This window comes from Pristiophorus japonicus, chromosome 21 (genome assembly GCF_044704955.1).
Source record: "Pristiophorus japonicus isolate sPriJap1 chromosome 21, sPriJap1.hap1, whole genome shotgun sequence".
NCBI classification, from domain to species: Eukaryota; Metazoa; Chordata; class Chondrichthyes; family Pristiophoridae; genus Pristiophorus; species Pristiophorus japonicus.
In genome coordinates this window covers 59073229-59099670 of record NC_091997.1, presented here as the reverse complement: position 1 = coordinate 59099670, position 26442 = coordinate 59073229, and the positions used below count along the sequence as shown (strand labels likewise).

General features: G+C 44.3%; 1 protein-coding gene across 5 annotated transcripts in view; it reads right to left on the bottom strand.

The window, feature by feature from the left end:
• Positions 1 to 26442, bottom strand: part of cdc27 (cell division cycle 27) — a 128417-nt gene that overhangs the window by 35373 nt on the left and 66602 nt on the right. For all 5 annotated transcript variants that reach the window (XM_070864846.1, XM_070864849.1, XM_070864847.1 and 2 more), the window contains 5 exons: positions 23468 to 23675; positions 20151 to 20323; positions 17697 to 17849; positions 14247 to 14455; positions 8467 to 8584 (listed from right to left, as the gene is read on the bottom strand). In XM_070864846.1, the coding sequence (XP_070720947.1) occupies positions 8467 to 8584; positions 14247 to 14455; positions 17697 to 17849; positions 20151 to 20323; positions 23468 to 23675 (861 nt within the window). The remainder of the gene's footprint in view (positions 1 to 8466; positions 8585 to 14246; positions 14456 to 17696; positions 17850 to 20150; positions 20324 to 23467; positions 23676 to 26442) is intronic.

Below are 26442 nucleotides of genomic sequence, written 5' to 3'. Positions count from 1 at the left end.
CTATCCTGTCCAAGTCACCCTGCAGCCTCTTCGAGTCTTTCTCACAGCTCACACCGCCACCCAGCTTAGTGTCATCTGCAAACTTGGAGATATTACCCTCAATTCCTTCATCTAAATCGTTAACGTATATTGTAAATAGCTGGGGTCCCAGCACTGAGCCCTGCGGCACTCCACTAGTCACTGCCTGTCATTCTGAAAAGACCCTTTTATCCCGACTCTGCTTCTTGTCTGTCAACCAGTTCTCTGTCTAAGTCAGTGCATTACCCCCAATACCATGTGCTTCAATTTTGCACACCAATCTCTTGTGTGAGACTGTGTCAAAAGCCTTTTGAAAGTCCAAATACATCACATCCACTGGTTCTCCCTTGTACACTCTACTACTTACATCGTCAAGAAATTCCAGGAGATTTGTCAAGCATAATTTCCCTTTCATAAATCCATGCTGACTTGGACCGATCCTGTCACTGCTTTCCAAATACGCTGCTATTTCATCTTTAATAATAGATTCCAACATTTTCTCCACTACTGACGTCAGGCTAACCAGTCTATAATTATCCGTTTTCTCTCTCCCTCCCTTTTTAAAAAAAATAGTGTTACATTAGCTACCTTCCAGTCCACAGGAACTGATCCAGAGTCGATAGACTGTTGGAAAATGATTACCAATGCATCCACTATTTCTCAGGCCACTTCCTTAAGTACACTGGGATGCAGACTATCGGGCCCCGGGGATTTATTGGTCTTCAATCCCATCAGTTTCCCTAACACAATTTCCCGTCGAATAAAGGATTTCCTTCAGTTCCTCCTTCTCACTAGACCCTCGGTTCCTTCGTATTTCCAGATTATTATTTGTGTCTTCCTTCGTGAAGACATAAAACAGAAGACAAAATATTTGTTCAACTGATCTCCCATTTCTTTGTTCCCCATTATAAATTCATCTGCATCTATCTTTGTCTTCACTAATCTTTTTCTCTTCACATATCGACAGAAGCTTTTGCAATCAGTTTTTATGTTTCCGGCAAGCTTCCTCTCATACTCTATTTTCCCCCTCCTAATTAAACCCTTTGTCCTCCTCTGCTAAATTCTAAATTTCTCCCAGTCCTCAGTTTGCGGCTTTTTCTGGCCAATTTATATGGCTCTTTCTTAATTTCCCTGGTTAGCCAGGGTTGAGCCACCTTCCTCTTTTATTTTTACTCCAGACAGGGATGTACAATTGTTGAAGTTCACCCATGATCTTTAAATGTTTGCCATTGCCTATCCACCGTCAACCCTTTAAGTATCCTCTGCCAGTCTATTCTAGCCAATTCACATCTCATACCATCGAAGTTACCTTTCCTTAAGTTCAGTACCCGAGTCTCTGAATTAACTGTGTCACTCTCCATCTTAATAAAGAATTCTACCATATTATGGTCACACTTCCCCAAAGGGCCTCGCACAACAAGATTGCTAATTAGTCCTTTCTCATGACACATCATCCAGTCTAGGATGGCCAGCCCTCTAGTTGGTTCATAGAAACATAGAAAATAGGTGCAGGAGTAGGCCATTCGGCCCTTCTAGCCTGCACCGCCATTCAATGAGTTCATGGCTGAACATGCAACTTCAGTACCCCATTCCTGCTTTCTCGCCATACCCCTTGATCCCCCTAGTACTAAGGACTACATCTAACTCCTTTTTGAATATATTTAGTGAATTGGCCTCAACAACTTTCTCTGGTAGAGAATTCCACAGGTTCACCACTCTCTGGGTGAAGAAGTTTCTCCTCATCTCGGTCCGAAATGGCTTACCCCTTATCCTTAGACTGTGACCCCTGGTTCTGGACTTCCCCAACATTGGGAACATTCTTCCTGCATCTAACCTGTCTAAACCCGTCAGAATTTTAAACGTTTCTATGAGATCCCCTCTCATTCTTCTGAACTCCAGTGAATACAAGCCCAGTTGATCCAGTCTTTCTTGATATATCAGTCCCGCCATCCCGGGAATCAGTCTGGTGAACTTTCGCTGCACTCCCTCAATAGCAAGAATGTCCTTCCTCAAGTTAGGAGACCAAAACTGTACACAATACTCCAGGTGTGGCCTCACCAAGGCCCTGTACAACTGTAGCAGCATCTCCCTACCCCTGTACTCAAATCCCCTCGCTATGAAGGCCAACATGCCATTTGCTTTCTTAACCGCCTGCTGTACCTGCATGCCTACCTTCAATGACTGATGTACCATGACACCCAGGTCTCGTTGCACCTCCCCTTTTCCTAATCTGTCACCATTCAGATAATAGTCTGTCTCTCTGTTACCACCAAAGTGGATAACCTCACATTTATCCACATTATACTTCATCTGCCATGCATTGGCCCACTCACCTAACCTATCCAAGTCACTCTGCAGCCTCATAGCATCCTCCTCGCAGCTCACACTGCCATTCAACTTAGTGTCATCCGCAAATTTGGAGATACTACATTTAATCCCCTCGTCCAAATCATTAATGTACAATGTAAACAGCTGGGGCCCCAGCACAGAACCTTGCGGTACCCCACTAGTCACTGCCTGCCATTCTCAAAAGTACCCATTTACGCCTACTCTTTGCTTCCTGTCTGACAACCAGTTCTCAATCCATGTCAGCACACTACCCCCAATCCCATGTGCTCTAACTTTACACATTAATCTCTTGTGTGGGACCTTGTCAAAAGCCTTCTGAAAGTCCAAATATACCACATCAACTGGTTCTCCCTTGTCCATTCTACTGGAAACATCCTCAAAAAATTCCAGAAGATTTGTCAAGCATGATTTCCCTTTCACAAATCCATGCTGACTTGGACCTATCATGTCACTTCTTTCCATATGCGCTGCTATGACATCCTTAATAATTGATTCCATCATTTTACCCACTACTGAGGTCCGGCTGACCGGTCCATAATTCCCTGTTTTCTCTCTCCCTCCTTTTTTTAAAAAGTGGGGTTACATTGGCTACCCTCCACTCGATAGGAACTGATCCAGAGTCTATGGAATGTTGGAAAATGACTGTCAATGCATCCGCTATTTCCAAGGCCACCTCCTTAAGTACTCTGGGATGCAGTCCATCAGGCCCTGGGGATTTATCGGCCTTCAATCCCATCAATTTCCCCAACACAATTTCCCAACTAATAAGGATTTCCCTCAGTTCCTCCTCCTTACTAGACCCTCTGACCCCTTTTATATCCGGAAGGTTGTTTGTGTCCTCCTTAGTGAATACCAAACCAAAGTACTTGTTCAATTGGTCTGCCATTTCTTTGTTCCCCATTATGACTTCCCCTGATTCTGACTGCAGGGGACCTACGTTTGTCTTTACTAACCTTTTTCTCTTTATATATCTATAGAAGCTTTTGCAGTCCGCCTTAATGTTCCCTGCAAGCTTCTTCTCGTACTCCATTTTCCCTGTCCTAATCAAACCCTTTGTCCTCCTCTGCCGAGTTCTAAATTTCTCCCAGTCCCCAGGTTCGCTGCTATTTCTGGCCAATATGTATGCCACTTCCTTGGCTTTAATACTATCCCTGGTTTCCCTGGATAGCCACGGTTGAGCCACCTTCCCTTTTTTATTTTTACGCCAGACAGATAAAGACCCTTTTGAATTTCCAGATGAATGGATGAGAAAAAAGTATTACCGAAAAGTGATTATCCAATGAGATAGAAGAAACCATCTGCAACATGCAGTTCAAGTATTCCTTCAGACGATAGCAGGCTGAAACCCAGAGGTTGAAAAGAGTAGAAGACAAGGTAAATCAATAATGAACAAGCTTGTCAGCAGAAGGGATGTCATAGCAGCGCATTTGGAAAGAGGTGACATGATAGGTCCAAGTCAGCATGGATTTGTGAAAGGGAAATCATTCTTGACAAATCTTCTGGAATTATTTGAAGATATTTCCAGTAGAATGGACAAGGGAGAACCAGTTGATGTGGTATATTTGGACTTTCAGAAGGCTTTTAGTTCATCCATGCGATCTCTAAATGTCTGCCATTGCCCATCCACTGTCAACCCCTTAAGTATCATTCGCCAATCTATCTGAGCCAATTCACGCCCCATACCTTCAAAGTTACCCTTCTTTAAGTTCTAGACCATGGTCTCTGAATTTACTGTTTCATTCTCCATCCTAATGTAGAATTCCACCGAGTTCCTCGACATATTGGTCTAGAAAACCATCCCTAATACACTCCAGGAAATCCTCCTCCACCGTATTGATACCAGTTTGGTTAGCCCAATATATATGTGGATTAAAGTCGTCCATGATAACTGCTGTACCTTTATGGCACGCATCCCTAATTTCTTGTTTGATGCTGTCCCCAACCTCACTACTACTGTTTGGTGGTCTGTACACAACTCCCACTAGCGTTTTCTGCCCTTTGGTATTCCACAGCTCTACCCATACAGATTCCACATCATCCAAGCTAATGTCCTTCCTTACTATTGCTTTAACTTCCTCTTTAACCAGCAACACTACCCCACCTTCTTTTCCTTTCTGTCTATCCTTCCTATGTTGAATACCCCTGGATTTTGAGTTCCCAGCCTTAGTCACCCTGGAGCCATGTCTCCGTGATGCCAATTATATCATATTCATTAATTTGTTCACCTTATTACGAATACTCCTCGCATTGAGGGACAGAGCCTTCAGGCTTGTCTTTTTAAACACACCTTGCCCCTTTAGAATTTTGCTGTAATGTGGCCCTTTTTGATTTGTGCCTTGGGTTTCTCTGCCCTCCACTTTTACTTTTCTTCTTTCTATCTTTTGCTTCTGCCCCCATTCTACTTCCCTCTGTCTCCCTGCATAGGTTCCCATCCCCCTGCCATATTCATTTAACCCCGCCCCAACAGCACGAGCAAACACTCCCCCTAAGATATCGGTTCCAGTCCTGCCCAGGTGCAGATGGTCCGGTTTGTACTAGTCCCACCCGGCTGGGGGGAGGTTCAGAGTCAGAGATGGGGGGGGGGGGGAGGAGAATGCGAGTGAGCGGATTGGGGAGGAGGGGGGGTGATCGAGAGACTGGGGGGTGGGAAGAGAGAGCGTGAGAGACACTTGGGGCTGTGGGGGGGGGGGGGGAAAGAGTGGGGAAAGGGGAGTCATGCACTTGCGCTGGTGTAAGGAGGGGCCTTTGTCCGGGGGAGGGATGCACGGACTGGGGAAAGGATCTTTGGCTGGCCCTTGCTGTCTTCTGGGGAGCTCTGTCCTCTGTCACTTCAGGAAGTCAAATTGGATCAAGTTACAATTTGCAAAGTCAGTGAGACCTTGGGATGGACAGTTCCGGTTACACATTGCTGTGAAACTTCAGGGTGCAGCTTATCCTCCAAAGGGCCCAATCATTGACAAAGGGTGGAGCATGGCAGCCATTTTCACAGTACAAATAAACGCGTCCTCGGTTTAATGTCTCTTCCGAAACATGGCACCTCAGACAATGCAGCATGCATTGGAGTGTCAGCGTAGATTTGTGTGCTCAAGTCCCTGGACTGGGACTTGAACACAGCACCTTCTGACTCTCAGGTGTTTGTGCAAGCCACTGAGCCATAGCTGACAGTGACACCTTTCATGCTCTCTCACAACAGGGCAGAGACTGCTTGAATGGGGGAGAAGTTCCCAGGATTAGTGTTAAAACAGAGAGACAAGAATTGACAGCGTTATAATTATCTGTGGCAATTTTCTCCCCTCCCACCTAGGGTTAGGTTACCTGCAGTCCCAATGGCTAGCTTGGATTGTGTATGATGCTCTGCTATTTCATTCATATGAAGCATCACAGCAGATCCTAGTCTTGTCCTTACCAATGTCTGAGCACACCCTTCTAGCAGGGACTGCAGTATAGATGCCGAGAGGATATTTCCCCTCGTGGGGGGAATCGAGAACTAGGGGGCATAGTTTCAGAATAAGGGGTTGCCCATTTAAGACGGAGATAAGGAGGAATTTCTTCTCTCGGGGGTCGTGAATCTTTGGAATTCTCTACCCCAGAGCTGTGAAGGTTGTGTCATTGAATATATTCAAGGCTAAAATAGACAGATCCTTCGAATATAGGAGAGTCAAGGGTTATGGAGAACAGGCAGGAAAGTGGAGTTGAGGCCAAGATCAGATCAGCCATGATCTTATTGAATGGTGGAGCAGGCTCGAAGGGCCTGCTCTTATTTCTTATGTATAACAAGCAGGGTTTGTTACAGGGTAGTTACTGTACCAGCGAGGCAACCAGAGGGCTATAAAATGAGGATTATCCTTATATTACGAGAAGGGGCAGGACAGAGGCTGTGCCTCCTGTTCCAGGACAGAGAGCTGTTGTCTAAAGTCAATGCAGGAGGCCAGGTGCTATTTTCAAGGGAGGATGAAGGAAGAAGTCACAGGAAAGTGTGGCTGGGCTCCATTCAGCAGCACGAAGACAGTTTGCTAAGATTATTCTCATTTTGTAGGCTTTTTGATGTTTTGCACAATCTCCATTCTGTTCTCCTTTACTCCATTTAAGTGGTTTGGAATGCTATCAGATTCACCCCACCCCACCACTCACTCGAATGACACAAAGCTATGATTGGTTAAGTGGGCACTGGAAGTTCTCGCAGTTTTCACACCTGCAAGACATCTGCAGAATACTCGACAATGCAGCATCCAGTTCTTGCACAACCTACAATGATGCACATTTGCCAGCAGATGGCACTGGATTCGAAGCAGGAAGAAAAACAGATTTCCCCACCTCTCGACCCTGGTGCCATAGCAGCATCTGAAGGTGCGAAGACCAACTGCAGCACCCCAGGGTGCCAAGGTCAATGGCAGCACCCCAGGGTGCCAAGAACATCTGAAGGTGCTGCTAACTTAGCACAGGCCAGGCATCGAACCTAGCACCATCTGGTCCCCGTGACTTGTGTTAGACCAGGTAGTTACTGTACCAGGGAGGTTGCCTCGCTGGTACAGTAACTACTTTTACTCCATTTAAGTGGTGCAACATTGTACTGCCCTATTTTGAATTCAATATGCATTATGAAAAGCCCATTATCTGAACTCTAAACCCATTATAAAGCAGTGAAGGTTATTCCTTGACTGAGATTATTTATAGTCTGAAGGCTTTTTTGTCAGCTTTAACACATATGTATCCCGCTTACTTGCAAAGAAGCAGCAATGATCAGCGTATATGATCCAAAACATTAGTTTTCCTTAGAGTGTGATACTGTTCGAGTCCTCAGCTGTGAAATGAATCATGGGCATGCCAGTGTGGCTGGACAGGCAGGGGGCACAGCTCTCTCCTTCACATCAGTGACAGCAATGGTAGAAAAACATCAGGTCTAAAATACATGTTAGTTCCTTCCTCCAATACCCACCCCCACCCATCTGTTGTCTGTAGTACAGCCTCATTGTGGGGGGGGGGGGGGGGCGAGGAAGAGATAAAGAGTGCACCCTAGTATCACATTCCAGCGAGCATTCTTTATGAGTCAGCCTAAACAGCTAGTGTTGACAGGCAGGCCAAATGCTCCACTACCCCTTCTGACATAATGTATGTGGCTCACTGTCAAATTTTGTTTGATAATGCTCCTGTGCAATGCCTAGACAGGTTTTACACGTTGAACGCACTACATAAATGCTGTTGCTGAGATTCAACGGCATTACCATCACCGAATCCCCTACCATCAACATCCTGGGGGTCACCTTTGACCAGAAATTTAACTGGACCAGCCACATAGAGGCTGGGTATTCTGCGGTGAGTGTCTCACCTCCTGACTCTCCAAAGCCTTTCCACCATCTACAAGACACAAGTCAGGAGTGTGATGGAATACTCTCCACTTGCCTGAATGAGTGCAGCTCCAACAATACTCGAGAAGCTCGACACCATCCGGGACAAAGCATTTCACTTGATTGGCTCCCCATCCACCACCTTCAACATTCACTCCCTCCACCACCGGCGCACCGTGGCTGCAGTGTGTACCTCTACACGATGCACTGTAACAAATCGCCAAGGTTTCTTTGGCAGCACCTCCCAAACCTGGGATCTCCATCACCTAGAAGGACGAGGGCAACAGGCGCACGGGAACACCATCAGCAAGTTCCCTCCAAGTTACACACCATCCTGACTTGGAAACTTATCGCTGTTCCTTCATTGTCGCTGGGTCAAAATCCTAAAACTACCTCCCCAACAGCACTGTGGGAGTACCTTCATCACAAGGTCTGCAGCGGTTCAAGGCAGCGGCTCACCACCACCTTCCAGGGCAATTAGGGATGGACAATAAATGCTGGCCTTGCCAGTGATGCCCACACCCCAGGAACAATTTTTTATTTTTTTTAATTTAAAGTAGGTACCACAGATGAGCAACATCTTATTCTTAGCCAAGCTGCGTGCATACTCACTCACTCAGTGGCAAAAAAATGTCAAGGGACAGCATCAATATTCCAAGAATTCATGCTTCCAGACATTAGAACAGTTGGTGGCACATTGCGTGACCAATGGAATTCATTACCAACAAGGCCCTTTGTCTTACTGTTTACTTACCACACCAATGTGACACAGCAATACAGAACTTTGGGGGTTGATATTAAGAGCCTTTCGAAAATGTATTTCTGCTAAGTTGAACTTCTCTTGCTTATAGTAGATCATCCCCAGACCATACCTGCAGGGAGAGAAGATTTCACAGGCCTCATTCTCAGTTTCACAGGACATCACAGAATTGGACAACAACTCTCGGGTTTGTTGCTTTGCTCTACTGTGAAAGTTACTCCTTTAGAATGTTTGGTCCACCTGCACAGCAGAGTTATACAAATTACGCAGAACGTGACTATACCAACCCCTCAGCACCCAGGCATACTCTAGACTAATGCTTGCATGTGGCCATCGATAACAGACCAGTGGAAAAAGGAGTGCTCAAGGTGAGCAGTGTCAGTGAAAACTCAGCTTTTACTTGAGTATCCCCAACACACAAACTGTAATAAGCAACCCTGGCTGGGGAGGCGAGGGGATGAACAATTGTCTCCAGCCCTGTGAGCTGCAGTAACATTAGGGAGGAACCCCCATATTCATTCTATGGACAAAGCTCAGCACACAACAATTCTGCAATAAGAAATGTGAAGTTAGAGAAAAGAGATGAGCTGCACTGCAGTCACTATAAATCCACGTCCCCAGTGATGCAGTTTGCTGATCAATCTTCAAGGTTTCTTCCAGTCTAGCTTCCCCCAACTAAAGTCACACTGCAAAGTGAACACTGCACCAGTAGGTATACAAGAGCAGCCAGCCTCTCAATCACTAGCTGCACCTGAATGTCCTCCCTCCAATAGCAGATCTATGGTTAGGAACGTACTGTGAAGAGAAAGTACAAGTGAAAATTGGCACCTTACCGCCCTGCAGCAATGAGTGTTGGACATCCCAATCTAAACATCAATGGTCATGGAAAATACAAGGGGGCATTCATCAAAATGGAGATTGGTGGATGAGAAGGTCAATGGATCTTTGTTCGCTACCACAGCGAGTGGTTGAGGCGAATAGTATAGATGCATTTAATGTGAGGCTAGACTAGTCTATGAAGGAGAAGGGAATAGAGGGTTATGTTGATATCTTTCCTCATCTAAATCTAGGAGGAGGCTCGAGTGGAGCATAAACGCCAGCATGGAGTGGTTGTGCTGAAATCCCGGTTTCTGTGCCGTATACCCTGTGTATCTCTAGCCCTGAACTCCAAACCCCTCAACTACTGGAAAGTCTGCGAACCACGATGCCTCATCCTTTCAGAATTTGAGACACTTCTATAATATTGCCCCCTGAGTGATGTTCTCCCAACTGAAAAAGTATTTGTATTTCCTCAGTCGGCACCGCTTATAGCTAGCTGGTGTATTCATGTGAAAGCAATTTGCCCGCTATACATGATGGCCAGTATAACTATTGTTTGATATAATTTATAGCAAGTAACCTCCAAAGATAATGCCAGCTCCACCACTTTTAGTAAGATGCTATTGCAAGTGGAAGGCAGATTGCCAAACTCTACGGGCCGGCAGAGAGTATAGTGATGTGTGCAAGCAATATTGAGTCAACATGTTTGCAGCAGGCAACATGGAAGAAACGGCACATTCCAGGCCGATTTAGCATTGTGCTGAACTTATTGGTGAAAGAATTGCTTTTTGCTTTTCTATGGCTGTTGCTCTCTATTAACTTCCCTGGTCGATTTTAGAGTTCCTGAACCGCCATGTTTGTGAATGTCTCTTGGAAATGAACATTTAATAAGGGGGTGATTCCAATACATGAAACCAGTGCTGCAGGGCATATGCTGGCAGTGGAGCGGGAGGTGAACCTGAGCAGCTGCTTCAACAGCCTGAAATAGCCAGCCTGTTTAATAGGCACCTTTGTAATATGGTGATGGCACACGGTGAGCATGCTTTGCCCGATATAGGCTGCTGTCCGGTATATGTGGGGACAGTGCAAGTGCTGGAGACTGCACCAGGCAATAAACATGTAGTTCACTCCAAAACCTCAATATCCTTCCTATAGTGTGGAGCCCAATACTGCACAGTCCTCCAACTGAGACCTTAAGATTTTATATTGATATTATGAGTTGGGCCCTGGCACTCAGCCTTCCTTTAGCCTAACTAACTTGTATCACTCTTGCTGCATGATAGGAAAGTGATAGTGACAAAAGGGGCTGCAAGAGGCAGAGATTGGAACAGTACCAGAGTTCTGATACTGCAGAACACCAAGGGATGAAATAGGGGAAATCGGAGAAAGCCAAACGAAAAGCAAGATTATGGCAAGAGGGGATACAGCAAGGCGTTTGATGGACAGTTACATTTGTTACCACGAGCAGCTAAAGGTGTTGAAAGAATAGATATTTCTAGGAAAGAGAGAGACGGGGCCTGTAAAGCGGTGCTCTCTGGGTTATTATGGGTCTTTGGCAAAGGGAGATTGCTCACAAATATCATTATGCAAAAACATGTTTGGTTAAGTCAGGTTGGTACATCAGAGATGTGCAACATGCAAAACACGTAAAACAGGGCAGGTTCAGAGAGACTAATTATTGTGAAGGATATCACCCAGATATTAAGGGGGAATAAGAATGGGATAAGACAGATCAGCAGAGCCTCAAGGGTGGCAAGGAGGGAGAGAACTTAGAACAAAGTAAATCCAGGCAAAGTGAATGTCTACAGCCTTTACTGGAATGCTAGAAATACAGGATGCTGTACACATGTAAATACATCAGCAGGATATTATGGAATAGGGATTATAGAATCATGGCTCACCCAGAATTCAGTGTACAGCAGGAAGAGATGTCCAGGAAGACTTGGAATTTAAGAAAGCCAATGGGATATCTCAGGGAACGGCACAAATGCTATGTCTTGGGTTAATAAGCAGGCAGAGAACAGAGTTAATGGTTGGGGTCTGATACTCGTCACCTGGGCAGGATAAAAAGACGAGATATGAAGTGTGCGCTTTTTGATTCAATGCGGCTGGCTGCACCCACTGCATTGAATTGCATCAGCTCCCCAAGTAATAACAGAGGCCTGAGGGCTATTCCATGCCCAATCTGACCAGTTCACCAAGCGCAGAGGGCAGGACAATTAAAGAAACATTCCCCCCTCTGGGTGAGCCTGACCTTGCATGAGGGCAGCCCAGCCACCCTCTTGTTCAGAGTGCCTCAGAACACAGTTTCTTCACTGGTGCCGTACACTTCCTCTCCCACAAGATGGTTTCTTCCTCAGGCCATTAGCCTGGTGTGGCATCTCCTACCCACACACTCCCATCACGCTCTGTCCCATACACCGTCAAACACATGAATATTGGCCCCCATGTGTTGGGGACCCTACTGGGGAAAGCTTGTATCTAGAGCTAGCTCAGAATATTGTAGTGAGGCCTTTAGGGACTGCAGAGTAAAACATGATTCAGATTATCTGCCATTCAACACCAGAGCAGAATGATAGATACATTATACATACACGCAAAAAAAGTGTGGAATGAACAAAACCAAAAGAAAAATGATAATGCTGAATGCGCAGGATAAATATATACACAGCAAAAATAAACAAACCATGAATCTGCCAGTTCCCAAAATGAACTGTGTAAATAAAATGGGAATACAATTATGCAAAGAGTACAAAGCAGGGAGAAGTCTGAATAAAGTGCAGGAATTTGCTGAAACAGGTTAAAGGGAGATATGCGAGAGGTACAAAATACTTTTATAAATACCAAAAGTAGGACGACAAGAGGGTCAGTTTCACAGCTGTCTAGGCCAAATGTCAGGAAGTATGTGTTTATAGACAGCTTGAAGAGCTGGAATAGGGGTTACCAGGAAGGTTGGTGCTCTGGTTAGATCATATTGAATTATACCTTCAGTACATGAAATTCTCTGCCCAAAATATATAATTGGAGGAAGGCCAATTTCAGTGGGATGAGAATCACAGAGGTACTGGTCATAATCTTCAGAAACAGGAGTGGTGCCAGAAGACTGGAGAATTGCAAATGTTACACCCTTGTTCAAAAAAGGGCATAAAAATAAACCCAGCAACTATAGGCTAGTTACTTTACCATCGGCACTTGGGAAGCTTTTAGAAACAATCAGACACAAAATATACAGTCACTTGGACAAGCGTGGATTTGTAAAAGGCAAATGGTGTTCAAGTTATTTGATGAGGTAACAGAGGGTTGACGAGGGCCATGCAGTTGACGTGGTGTATACGGATTTCCAAAAGGCGTTCGACAAAATGCCACAGAATAGGCTTGCCAGCAAAGTTGAAGCCCATTAAATAAATGTGACAGTGGCAGAATGGTTAAGAAATTGGCTAAGTGACAGGAAACAGTTGTGGTGCACTGTTGTCTTTCAGACCCTGTTTCCCAAGGTCAGTACTAGGATCACTGCTTTTCTGGGCATATATTAATGACTTGGATGTGGGTGTACGGGGCACAATTTCAAAATTTGCAGATGACGCAAAACTTGAAAGTATAGCAAACAGTGAGGAGGGTAGTGAGACTTCAAGAGGTCATAGTCAGGCTGGTGGAATGGGCGGACACGGGGCAGATGAAATTTAACACAAAAAAGTGATGGAGAGGAATTATAAACTAAAGGGTCCAATCGAAAAAGGGGTGCATGAACAGAGACAGATATGTACATAAATTGCTGAAGGTGGCAGGGCAGGTCGAGAAAGCTTACGCAATTCTGTTCATGAATAGAGGTGTGGAGTACAAAAGCGTGGAAATTATGACGAACCTGTATAAAACACTGGTTCAGCCTCAATTGGAGCCCTTCAGGAAGAATGTGAAGGCCTTAGGGAGGGTGCAGGAAAGATTTACGAGAATGATTCCAATGATGAGGGATTCGAGTTACGTGGATAGACTGGAGAAGCTGGGATTAGAGCAGAGACGGTCGAGATGCTGCCGGACCTGCTGAGTAGTTCCAGCATTTTCTGTTTTTATTTAAGGTTAAGAAGAGATTTGATAGAAGTGTTCAAAATCATGAGGGATCTGACAGAGTAGATAGAGAAAGACTGCTCCCATTGGCAGAAAGGTCGAGAACCAGAGAACACAGATTTAAGGTGATTGGCAAAGAACCAAAGGCGACGCAAGAAAAAACTTTTTTTTTTTAAAAACACAGCTAGTGGTTATAGGATCTGGAATGTGCTGCCTGAAAGGGTGGTGGAGGCAGACTCAATAATTGCTTTCAAAAGGGATTTGGATAAGTACCTGAAAGAAAAGATTTTGCAGAGCTACAGGGAAGGGTGGGGGGGGGGGGGGGGGGGGGAGGAAGGAAAGAGAAAAAGAGAGGGACTAGTTGAGATGCTCTTAGAGCCTGCATAGGATCAACGGGCCGAATGGCCTTCTTCCGTGCTGTAACCATTCTATTATTCTATGAAACGAACAGCCCCACCTGGAAGCTGAATTTTGACTCTTCAGTTCAGCATTCACTCTCGGCTGGCAAACCAATTGACACACCTCACCTCAAGAGAGCATAGAAATATTTATTGGCTTCTCCAGCGAATAAAAATATATGTTGCATCTGATCTAAGCCCGCACATACAAGCACTAAATTATGCATTACATTTTACACCAGCATATTGCGATGTGTTTGCTGTACAACGCAGTGCATTTAATACGGCTTTTAACAAAAAGTTCAGATGGCACAGTCACTTAAATCTGACTATACATGCGGCACAGGTTACCTCAATCTCAGTCACGCTAAGACACACCAGTCCCACCAAAGCAAGAAGGGATTTGCTTCCTTTACCCACTGGCTGAATCACATACCACACAGCTGCCTAAACCGTTACTTACACAGCTCCCAAACATTAACAACCTCTGCTTACCAGGCATTATAGTGCTGAGAGTTTACACGAATTGCATTTCTGAAACAGGCCAGTGCTTTATCCAGCTCTTCTGTTAATACAAACTCGTGACCAAGGAGTGTGTATGCATAAGCAAAGTTTGGATCCACTTGAATGGCTCTCTGGAAGAATTTGATTGCTATGTCGTGCTCTCGCTGCAAGCTGAAGCAGTTTCCCGCTGCACACCAAGCCTGTGAGGAAGGAAAGAATTTAAGCACAGGAAGATGGGCAGCAGCCATTCCACACACAGACTGGCACACGTGCAGGGCACAAAACCAGCAGACAGCAACAACATGGCTTCAAGGATCACACTAACTCCGCTCTTGTCTACATTACACAGTAAACGCTGACAAATTACTCACATCTGGCATGATTCGGTTCATCCTCATCTCAGGGCCAAGTCTAAACATGTGTTGTACACTCAAGGAGGCCTTTTGAGCAAAGTTAGCTGCCTGACATGGGATTGTTTTCTTTAATATATCTCAGATACAATCTAGATTTCCAGCACCTGTGGGATACATGCACTGGCGTCAGATTTGGAGGTGCTACTGTAAGTGACCTGTACAAATGGCTTCACCCGAGTTGGTCTCACCACTGCCCTTATACAAAAGCTATATCAGTCAGTGATGAATGATAAACAGAGTGGACTAAAGGTAAAAAGGACAATGGAGAGACAGAGAGACAGAGGCCTGGTTATTAACAGAGGGGGGGACTGGAGGCAAAATCGAGATCTGCAGCTCAATGTTAATGAGGGCAAGTAGATTATAAGACATCAGATCTGAACTGAAGTAAATTTACACGGTGAGGATAAACTGGACGGGTGTGACTTCATGTGGAACACACAAACAAATTTTAAGCAGATGAAGTAGGAATACTGTAGAACGAGGGAACAGATCAGGAACTCAAATTAAAAAAGACTTGCATTTATATAGCGCATTTCATGACCACCAGACGTCTCAAAGCACTTACAGTAGTAATGTGGGAAACAGAGCAGCCAATTTGTGCACAGCAAGCTCCCACAAACAGCAATCTGATAATGACCAGATAGACTGTTTATGTTAGTTGAACATAAGAAATAGGAGCAGAGTAGGCCATTTGGCCCCTCGAGCTTGCTCCGCCATTCAAGAAGATCATGGCTGATCTGATCTTGGCTTCAACTCCACTTCCCTGCCCGCTCCCCATAATCCTCGACTCCCTTGAGGGATAAATATTTGCCAGGACACGGGCAGAACTCCCCTGCTCTTCTTCGAAATAGTGCCATGGGATCTTTTATGTCCACCTGAGGGGGCAGATGGGGCCTCACTTTAACGTCTCATCTAAAAGACGGCACCTCCAACCAATGGAGTGTCAACCTAGATTTATATGCTCAAGTCCCTGGAGTGGGATTTGAACACACAATAAACTGTGTGAGGGGTCAAGTGTAATGTATTAGACACTCTAACACATCAGCATAATTTGGCAGGTTTCCAACTTGGGAGTAAAACATTGCTCTGAATTTAGAATCTTTAAGGAGTTGACCACAGACAGTGGAGGGACAGAGGCTCCCAGCTGGACCAGAGGTCATGGAGGGGAGTTACATTTCAAGACCACCCTGGAAACAGTGACAACTTCCTCAAAAACTGGCTTACAATGGATATGGGGTGAAGGAAACCCTCAACGATCCTGAGTGCCTGCCTGTAAATCTATAGATAGATCAGAGGACGGAGGATAAGGTTGAAGAACCGGACAGGAGCCAAGACAGAGAGAGATTAAGATTGTGGGAAAAATAAAAACACTATGAAAAACTATTTGAAGCAACTGGGTGATGAAGGCAAACAGTGACCATCTCAAATAGCCAGGGAACGGCAAGTAACCCGTCAAAGAATTTTGCCACACCGGAGAAGGCCATGCAGCCCGCTTCACCCGGGCCTGCTCCCTGCCCTTTCCACATATCTTTTATCCTTCTTCAAATGCTTCCCTTTAAAAGTAGTTATGGATTCTGCTTTCCCCAGTTCAATTGGGGCAACCCATATTCTAACACCCACCTATGCATTAATAAAAAATTTCCTTTAATTCTTCGTGATCATTTGAATTTAGCCCCTCTAGTTACTGACTCACTGACCAGCAGAAATAGTTGTGTGACTTACTCTATAAAAACTCCTCATAAATTTGAACATCTCCAGATTTATTCTCAATTGATTTTGTTCTAATGGAAAGAGCCTCAGTTTCTCTGCTCTATTTAAAGTTCAACAGTGCCCGTGGCCTGTGCATTCATTCTTCCTCCCAAAGTGCATGAACTCCCATTCCTTTGCGTTAAATTTGATCAGACATATATCTGCCCAAATTATTAACTTGGGCAGTCACTTAAAATCCTATTCACATAACCACACAATTTTTCTATTCTGTGCAGATTTTGATTTGGAACCTCCATACCCAAATCCAGATATCCAAACAGATCTACCACACACACACACACGTTTACATTACTCCAGTCCAGAAAACAAACTCCATTAACCATACTGTTCACAGCTTCCAGTTGATGCCGGGTGCCTTCAACATGCCTCGTGTGCAACAGCTCATGTGCCCTTTGGAAATCATACATAGAACATTCAGCATATTTTCTTTACCAATTCAATTCACCTTTCCTCCAAACAGCTCTATTAAAATCATCAGACCGAACTTGCCTTTTACAAATCCACATTTCCAGTCCTTAATCAATCTATATCTTTCTAGAAGCTTACCCACTATCTATGTCAGATTGACTGGTCTAGATACCTGGTTTAAGCCTTTTTGAACAGAGGTTTGACACAAGCAGTTCTCCAGTACAACGTGTTCCACATGTTTGAAAGATCAGAACTTCCTCTCCGGCTTCTCAGCATTCTAGGATGCAGCCGCCTGGGCCCTGAGCCTTTTCCATTGGGAGTTCCACTAATGTTTTCAGTAGTAAATCCGATCTATAGTTCTCCCGTCTAATTGCTCCATCTCCTCCTCTCGTATCCTCGCATTCCCACTACCACACGCCCGTGATAACCAAGGCAATGTGCTCAATTATCACCACCATTGTCCATGCCCCAGAAGATTTCCTTTTTCATCTCTAATGGGTCCTGCCCTTCCTCCCCTTCACTCTTGTGTGTTTATTAAAACCCTTCACTATTTCCCATTGTTCCCTTCCAGGCCAAGAGTGCAAGTAGTGTCATCTGCTGTTCCTGCAAGCCAGCTGCCAGGAATGAGGGTGGAGATGGGTCATTCTGCCCCTATTCTGGAAACAGTGACAAGGAGGGCCGCAAGGGGAATGGGACCTGCATCGAGCATCCTTTGGTGTGCTTCCGTATTCACCAGTTTCCTTTTTTCCCCCAATTGGATTCCTCGCTTTCCCTGAATCAACTTTTCCATCAGTTTATCTTGAATACAACCTCAAAGAAATCCCTATAAAAAGACCAAATAAAAACTCACCTCTGGTGTATTTTTATCCATCTCAGTCAGATCCTTGGATAGGAGCGAGAGAGTCACATCCTTCTGCAGGTGCCACAACGTGGTGGAGTAGATCTCCATACCCTCAACTCGGTAGCTCGCGATACGTCTCACCTCTGAAAATATCCTCTCTGCCTAGAATAAAGAGAAATGTTTCAGATGTAGAGCGGAGTCGGCAGGGTTAGAGCGCCTGAGCCAGCACAAGAGTGGGGATGGTTGGCTAGGGGAGACCAAAGGCTTCCTCGTGAGGCCTGGGAGAAGCAAACCTGTTCCTCCTGATCCACAAGGAGGGCTAACAGGAGCTGATCTCTATGACCTACCTTGGTCCGTCAGCACCTCCCATCTCGGATCTGCTGCCGAGTCAGTGAGAGGCCCACATTTGCTTTTAAGTTTAAGTTGCGATGCCAATGATGAAACTGCGCTGCGACCTTTGAATGTTATTTCGGCTCCTCACCTGCCTCTTGCGGGAGCCTAGTCAATGGCCTGATGAGTTTGTAACAAATTTAAACCAGTCCGGGGGGGGGGGGGGGGGGGCAGGCGTGCATGCGCGGCTTAGGAACCTACAAAAGAGTAGACGAGTTATTGATATACAAGTCAGGCGTCAAAAACATGAAACCGATTAGATGTGTGCTGATCACACCTTACCAAATGGAATGAGAGAACGGATGAATAGCATGACTAGCCTGCTTAGACTGAAAGGAATTGTTTGATGTGTTGCTGTCAGTTTGGAGTGCTGTACAGATTGCCAGGTTTCTCAAATCTCCACGTTCTTGCTCACCAGCAGGTTTCCACATTGTGGCAATGCAAGGGGTTCTTTGGAGGTAAATACCCATTAGAGTGGATAGAAGAAGATTCTAGACAACTTTTCAGAGCGGTTTAAGTATTATGCAAGTCAAATATTGTACTGATGCACTGCCTGTATTCTTTAACTTCAGTGTAATCATTCGATCAATTCAACTACTGTATTACATTTGGCTTACATTCTGTAGTTTGGCAGTGTGGTGTTTTCCACTTTTTGGAGTGGACAGGAATGTATGCTGGGCAGGCCATGGTGCTTAGTGCGGTCAAAGAATAATTGTTAATTTTATGGTGCACCATTCCATTTGAGTGAGAGAGGCTTTTTACATGTCCTCAGAACATCCCAAAATGTTTCAGTGTCAATGAGCCGAGTCAGTCACTTATTCTTCAGGCAAATGCAGCAGCCAATTTGTGCACAGCAGGATCTCACAAACATCAAATGTGATAAATGACCAAATACCTGTAGTCAGTTTTGGGGGCGGTGTTGGCCAGAACACTGGAAGAAGTCCTTCCTCCTCCTCCTCTTCAAAAAAAAATGCCATGGAAATCTTTATGTCCACCTGAACAGACAGATGGGTCCTTGATTTAACTACTCCTTTAGTACTGTATGAGGTGTCAGTCTAGATTATGATGCCACCCATGGAACCTTGTATTAGCAAGAGTCAGTGCCCATTGATTTCAGGAGAGGACGTCAGTAAGGTGTGGATCTGTGGGAGTGAGTTAGGAGGGAGGGGTGGGTAGAGTAGCAACCCAGACCATAGCTCATGTAAATCTTCCTCCCCAGGCAGTTTAATGTGAGCTATCTATTTCCTATTTAATTAAATGTAGAATGTCCACCTCCAGCATCGGGCAGGAAACTGCTCAGAGGAAAAAAGAAAAGGCTAACATTTATATAGCGTCTTTCATGACCACCGGATATCCAAAAGCGCTTTACATCCAATGAAATCCTTTTGGAATGTAGTCACTGTTGTAATGTGGGAAACGCGGCAGCCAATTTGCGCACAAGCAAGCTCCCACAAACAGTAATGTGATAATAACCAGATAATCTGTTTTTGTTATGTTGATTGAGGGATAAATATTGGCCAGGACACTGGGGATAACTCTCCTGCTCTTCTCCGAAATACTGCTTTGGGACCTTTTGTGTCCATTTGAGGGTGTAGACTCGGCCTCGGTTTGATGTCTCATCCAAAAGACAATCCGAAAAGACATCCAAAAGTCCGACACTCCCTCAGCACTGCACTGGACCGTCAGCCTAGATTTTTGTGCTCAAGTGCCTGGAGTGGGTCTTGAACTCTGAAGCAAGCGTGCTACCCACTGAGCAACTAGCTGAGGGGTGGACTCTTCATTCAAACATTTGCAGCGTGGTTTCACATTAGTAAGCTTTAGTAACCTGCTGCTCAGCTTGTTTTTCATGTGTTTACCCTTTAAATTATTCTTACTTGAATGCTTCAAAGTCTGGCATTTCCTGTTATTCCTGGAGGGCTCCCTGCTGGTCTCTGGAAGTTGACCTTGCAGTCATGTATAGCTCACTTGTTTTCTCAGCTATATACAACTTTGCTTTATATCAAGCTAGCAAGCTCATCCTGACTTCCCAAAGACAATTTTCAAACACACTTATTAATTTAGCCAGCCACTTACCTGCATATATTCAGCCAGCTCAAAGTGTGCTCTTCCTATCTGACACAGAACCCAACCAGTGTTGTAGTGATGTGAAGGCAGCTGACTGAGGATACCGATTGCCTCTTTACAGTTGTAGGAGCAAAGTGCCAGATACCCTTTCCCCATCTCACGCAGCAGGTTCATCAGTCCATCTGGCAGTCACAACACAGTAAAAATAGAAGCTTTACTGCTCGATGAAACGGAACACCCCACCCTCCCATCATAAACCAACAGGACAGAAAGCCCGCACATCACTACAGCAAGCACGGACGAAAAAAGACCCCCACAAAACAGGATTACTTCTATAAGAACCTGAACAATGTTTCTGATGCTCAACAGAGTATTCTGAATATGTTATTCTAATATCACTTTTGTTCAACTCGTTTATTTTTTAACTTCCACCATCTGGCCAGCCACTAAGGTAAGATTTCCCAATTTTATGTTGGGTTACAATGATGTGTTACTGGTATTTACACACGGCCACACTTCTCATGACAGAAGGCACTTGATTTTCAGAGATGAGGTGACTCCTGCAGATACTGAAACAGTACACCACCAGTAATCACCATTAACTGGCTTTAAAACACATCCATTTAACATTTTTACATAAATTAAATTGTTTTCGATATAAAATCCTGAACAATTAATCAGATAAACATCTCCGTAGATGAACAATACAACGTGGAGCGTTCTCTGTACAGAAGCAGACTGACCCGCTGAGACCTTCCAGCACCTACTGTTTTTGCAACATGGAGTGGTGCAGCATTGCATAAGCCCCACAGGGAGCTGGTAATCTAGGCCAGACCAAGTTGAGGCAAGGCACTCCCTTTCTCTGGGCTATCGCTCCCTCAGACAAAAGTCAACTTGTGCAGCCCAAGCAGAGACATTATATTCAATTAATAAAAGCTGGCCCAGTGCAATGTTGGCAGAAGTACACACAGATTGATGCAGGTACTGGATGAAGTAGGATGGAAGGAAACAGCTTGCAACAAGACAGAAAATTGGAAAAAAGCTCATCATAATTAATCAACATAGTAAAGTTATTGAGCTACATGCAGGTTTAAAGTAGATGTACTGAAATTGTTTGTGGCAAATAGCAACTATCTGATTAGTTTGGAGGCACTGAATTAGAGACATGAATTAATTCATTAGCAAGTTCAGAAGTACTTGTACGAGAACAATCTATTACAGGTTATCTAGTGCTATGGGGAACATTGTTCCCACTAATTATTTTGTGCACGGCCCATTGGCAGTGCCGTGCAAGTGTGGTTTTCCCGATTTAAAAGTCGGTGAACCAGCTGCATGTTGCTCCAGAGCATTGTGCGAGCGCACAGCGTAAAGGGAACATTGGTGGGAAAGGGTTTAAAGTAATTTGGCAAGGGAGGGTGCACCAGAATGAAGCATTAGGAGAAACAAGATGCAGAGAGAATTGGGAGACAAAGAGCATTAGAAAGAGGAGGGATAGAAAATGTAAAGCAAACTATGGCAGGTTTGGAGTTCAGATGTGTAAATGTTCGGAGTGCGACAAATAAGGTTGGTGAGCTGCAAGCACAAAGTGCCACATTGGATTTTGATATAATGTCTGATTTGGCTCAAACAAGGGTAGGAATGTGAACTTGGCATCCCTGACTAGAATGTATTCAGGAGGAATAGGGGAGGAAAAGAAAGTAGGGGGTGGGTGGCAGTACTGATCAAAGATTCTTCTACGGGTCTGGAAAGGAACAATTTACTGGAGGGTTCAAAGGCAGAAGTTATTTGGTTAAGTAATGTCTGCCCCCAAAGGTGATCCCATGGCACTATTTTGAAATGGAGCAGGGGAAATCTCTCAACCGAATCAAAACAGATTATCTGGTCATGACCATACTGCTGTTTGTAGGATCTTGCTGTGTGCAAAGTAACTGCCATGTTTCCGATGGTACAGCAGTTGACAATCATTTTTGGGACATCTAGAGGTTGTGAAAGATCCGACATAAATGCAAGTCTTTCTTTTACATTACAGCAAATCTAACAAATGTGATAAATGAGTGTTTGTCAGGTCCCAGTCGGACTACTATATGCAGTTTGGGGGCTGAAGACCAAATTCAATCCAGACAAGTACAAGAGACTGTACGTTGGCAAGAAAAAAAATATAGCATCCAGAGTTTATGAGTGCGAGAGAAATAGGCAAAGATGATGCAGAAAAAAGGAGCTGGGAGTAATATTTTGGCATTTAACACATCAAATCATCGTGGGGCAGCAACAAACAATGGTCAGTGAGTACAAGATACCATCTTGTAAAACTGTAGTGTCCTGCTCAGATTGCACCTTGAGTGCCAAGATAGCAGGAAAACATACAAGCCCAGAAGGCAGTGCAGAGAAGAACCAAGTGCCACAGGATTGAGTTTCGAGGGACCTTGGCTCTTTAGCCTTTAAAAAGGAGCCGACCAAGAAGGGACATCACAGAATTATATACATAAGAAATTAAATAGCATTTATAGCTTTTATCTAGAGCACTACTTCATAGTATAGCAGAAGTAAAAGAGACAGGTTAAAACTGGGAAACGGAAAGTTTACGAGCTGCAGGAATAATTTCACACAAAGTGATCAACACTTGCAATGTTTCGGAGTAGGGTAGTGGAGTGGAAACCTCAAAACCACTCAAGATACAGACTGATGACGTGATGTTGGAAGAGAGTGTTTTTCTGGATGGGTGAGCTGAGATGGAGTGAATATCCTCTTCCATTTGTATTTATTTTGAGAGTCAGCTAATCAGGGTGACAAGGCGAGGGGAGAAAAAAAGAGAGCTTGGGAGAGAAATAAATGCAGCCAGAATTCCTGCTCATCGCTATCCAGTGATCCATGCTGCAGAGTGAGGGGATTTGGGCGAGGCCAGGATTGAGCACGCCGAGATACAACTCACGCAAACATCCTGCTGTCTATGTTCACACAGATCAAGTGGCCACTGGCCAGAGGTCCCAGACAGCACCCACTGTCCATGAAATGATGCACAGCAATGGATCAGAGAAAAAGGAAAGAAATAATGTGAGATAGAAATAATGTAAAACCCTTAGATTCATTGAAGATAAATGATGAGCTGTTTGGGGAAAAGATGAAGGAATAAGGTCTTGTCCCAGATGGACCAAAAGACCTCAATCATCTGCATCTATCTGGAGAATGGTTCATCTGCATGTAACCTAAGCTCGAAAACGGAGAACTTGCCACAGCACCTGCAGAAGATGCTGACTGGTTCAGCAGATGCATTACACATGGTGCACTGGGTCTCGGAACAAAGCGTATCCCAGGGACACCGCACCTACCTGCAGCTGCTTTCTGTATATTAAAGGCCTGTATTTGAGGTGTGACCGAGGAGACTTTGCCTTCCAAGATGACTGAAGAGTCCAGTTTGCTAATCTCTAGGCTGTCGTTCAAGTTTGGCTGCGTTATGCCTCCTTTACTAGTTTTGTTTTTTGGCTTCCTATTTGGAATTTTAGGCGGAAACTTCATCTTCAGCTTTTTACTGTTCTCCTGTTTGAAAACAAGTACACGACTGAGTATACAGGTAGGCAGCCAAAACACACCATCACATTAATAAGCACAAGCATTTCTACAGCATCCAAGTGTATACACCCGAGATATTATTAATGAACAATTTAACATATCCAATCTATACCCAAAGTAGTACTGCCTACACTTGGAGGATGCAGGCAGCACAGGAGGTTTATTAGCAAAATTATTCCCTTGGCACGTATTGAAAGAGTTTTAGATTTAAAACCTATACAAATGCTGAGACCACTGGCTCAGGGGTACTATAGCCACCTCAAACACACAAGGGCCCAACTCCAGGCAGTCCTAGCGAACAGAGACCAGAGCCCTGGCTCAACAACTTGAGAGTGTACATGTGCCTGATGGATGTTGCCCCCCCGCCACCCATTGTAAAGGGTAGGAGAGGCTCTTTAGCCATCCAGGAGACGATACGCTGAAGATAAAAACAGTGAGGAATGTAACTGGAAACTACAATGGCTACTCGTCCCTCTAACGTGGCTCAAGAATCTTATGTGCGAGACTCAAGTTTCGGACCTGACCTAGGGCAGAGCACGAGACACAAATGTCGACTTCCACTGATAAACCACTGTTAACCGAGAAAGGCTGACCTTGCGAGAGAGATACACAACCACACGAGATGAAGGAAGAAGTGAGTTTGGCCTTTAACATGGTGGGTCTGAATCGGTCAGACCAGGCATGCAAGTAACAATTAGTTCTAGTTAATCAAGTCTCTTCAGTAGAATAGTTAGTAATGGCCAGATCTGGCATTAATTGAGTTTATGTGGATCTGCAAAGTGTGGAGTACACATGCATGAAGCAGCAGGAAATTGTGTTGCTTGAGCAGAGGAATGCTCACTCCAAGACCTGCAGTGGGAGAGAGCGACAGGGAAGCAAAGGTTCCTCAAAGTGGTCACTTCGGAGTTCGAGGATTAGTGAAGTAATGAAGTAGAGAAAGAGAAGTGGGTGAAACCGTTCTTATAAGTATGCGGTTTCCAGCACCAATAATGAAGATAAGACGAGTGGAGGATAATCAAGAGCAAGCAATTATTGCTGAAAAAAGCAAATAAAAGGAGAATATCAGAGCATATTGAAGAACAATTAGCAGGAAGGATAGAGGATGCTCACATCACTGACAATGCTGGAATTTATTGCCCATTGATGTTGGGACAACAAGTGGCTTGCTCTGGCCCTTCAGAAGACAATCAAGAGTCAGTCAATCACATCAGTTACATATAGGTCAGGACAGCAAGTCAGATTCCCTTCCAAAACAATATTCGTTTGCACAACAATTGGATAGCTTCAGTGACTTTCATTGTTACCAATTTATATTCAGATTTATTTATTTAGAACTGAATTATAATTCTCAAACTGCTGTGGTGGGATTTGAACTTTCGTTCTTTGGATTAGTCCAGGCTTCTGGATTACTAGACTTAATGATCCAGAGAACAGAAGTCATAGCATCCTTTGGAGACAGCAACAATAGCATGATTAAATTCACCATGATCTGGGATTCAGAAACACTGAGGATCAGCAGCCAGACATTTTAAATGGGCTAAATTGCAAGAAAATGAGGAAGCTTCATAAGTAAACAGATCTGGGGGTGGGGGTGGGGGTGGGGGGTCATTGTTCAACACTTCAGGGGAGGACAAGTACGACACTTTTAAAAAAGGCATTATGCCAAGATTGTAAAATATAAACATACTTAGAATCAGAAAGTGTAGACTAAACAAACATGACCCTAAATGGATATCCAAAAAAAAAAATCACAAGTGGTAGAAAGAGATGAACTTTACAAACCCGACAGACAGTTGAAGGGATTCCTAAATACAGGAACATGCAGAAACATGTTAAATGGGTGGACATGAAAAAGATAGCTACAAACAAAACATTAAACAGTAAGAAATTCTCAGTACTTTAAACAGTACGAGGATAGTCAGTCAGAGATAAGTGGTGACCATAAAGTATGCGCGTAGGCAAGTTATTATGCTAAATGATTTCTTCCTCCAAGTATACATAGGGAGGTGACTTTGCTATATACGAGATGGAAACCTCAGACAGGTTAAAAGGGCTCAAAACAATGAAGTACGAGGAGACACGATGGGGGAAGATCTGCGAGCTAGTTATGTGGGAGTCTCTGGACACTCGCAACTTCATAGACTGGAGATTGGCCAATGTGATGTGTACAAAATAATCACACCAATCAGTAGCAATAAAATGTCAATCAGACAACAGAGGAATCTCAGGCTACTGAGATAGATCTATAAATGCAGAGAAAATGACCATAACAAAGACAAATAAAGCTCTGGGTTCTATGCATAGGAGCTTTGAATATGGATATTGAATTTGTATAAGACACAGCTGGAGCATTGAGTTTACTTCTGGGCACCCCTTGTAGGAAGGATATTAGAACCATGGAAGGGGTACTGGGATGATCCACTCGAATACCACCAGGAATGAGAGGTTATATTTAGTTAAAGGCATAAGAAATTAAAACTTTTTCATTAAAATAGAATGTTAAAGGGATCAGAGGTTTTTAGAAGGAAACTAATGAACGATTGTTGCCATTGGCCAGAGAATTGGCAACCAGTGATATAGACTGGGGAATTGGCAACCAGTGATACAGACTGGGGATCACGAGAATTAAGCTGGAAAAGATTGAATACGTTTTTTAGACAAGAAGATTACGAACATGGAATGAGTTACCACAATGTGTTGCCTGAGGCAGAGACCATCTGAAAAAGGGACACAA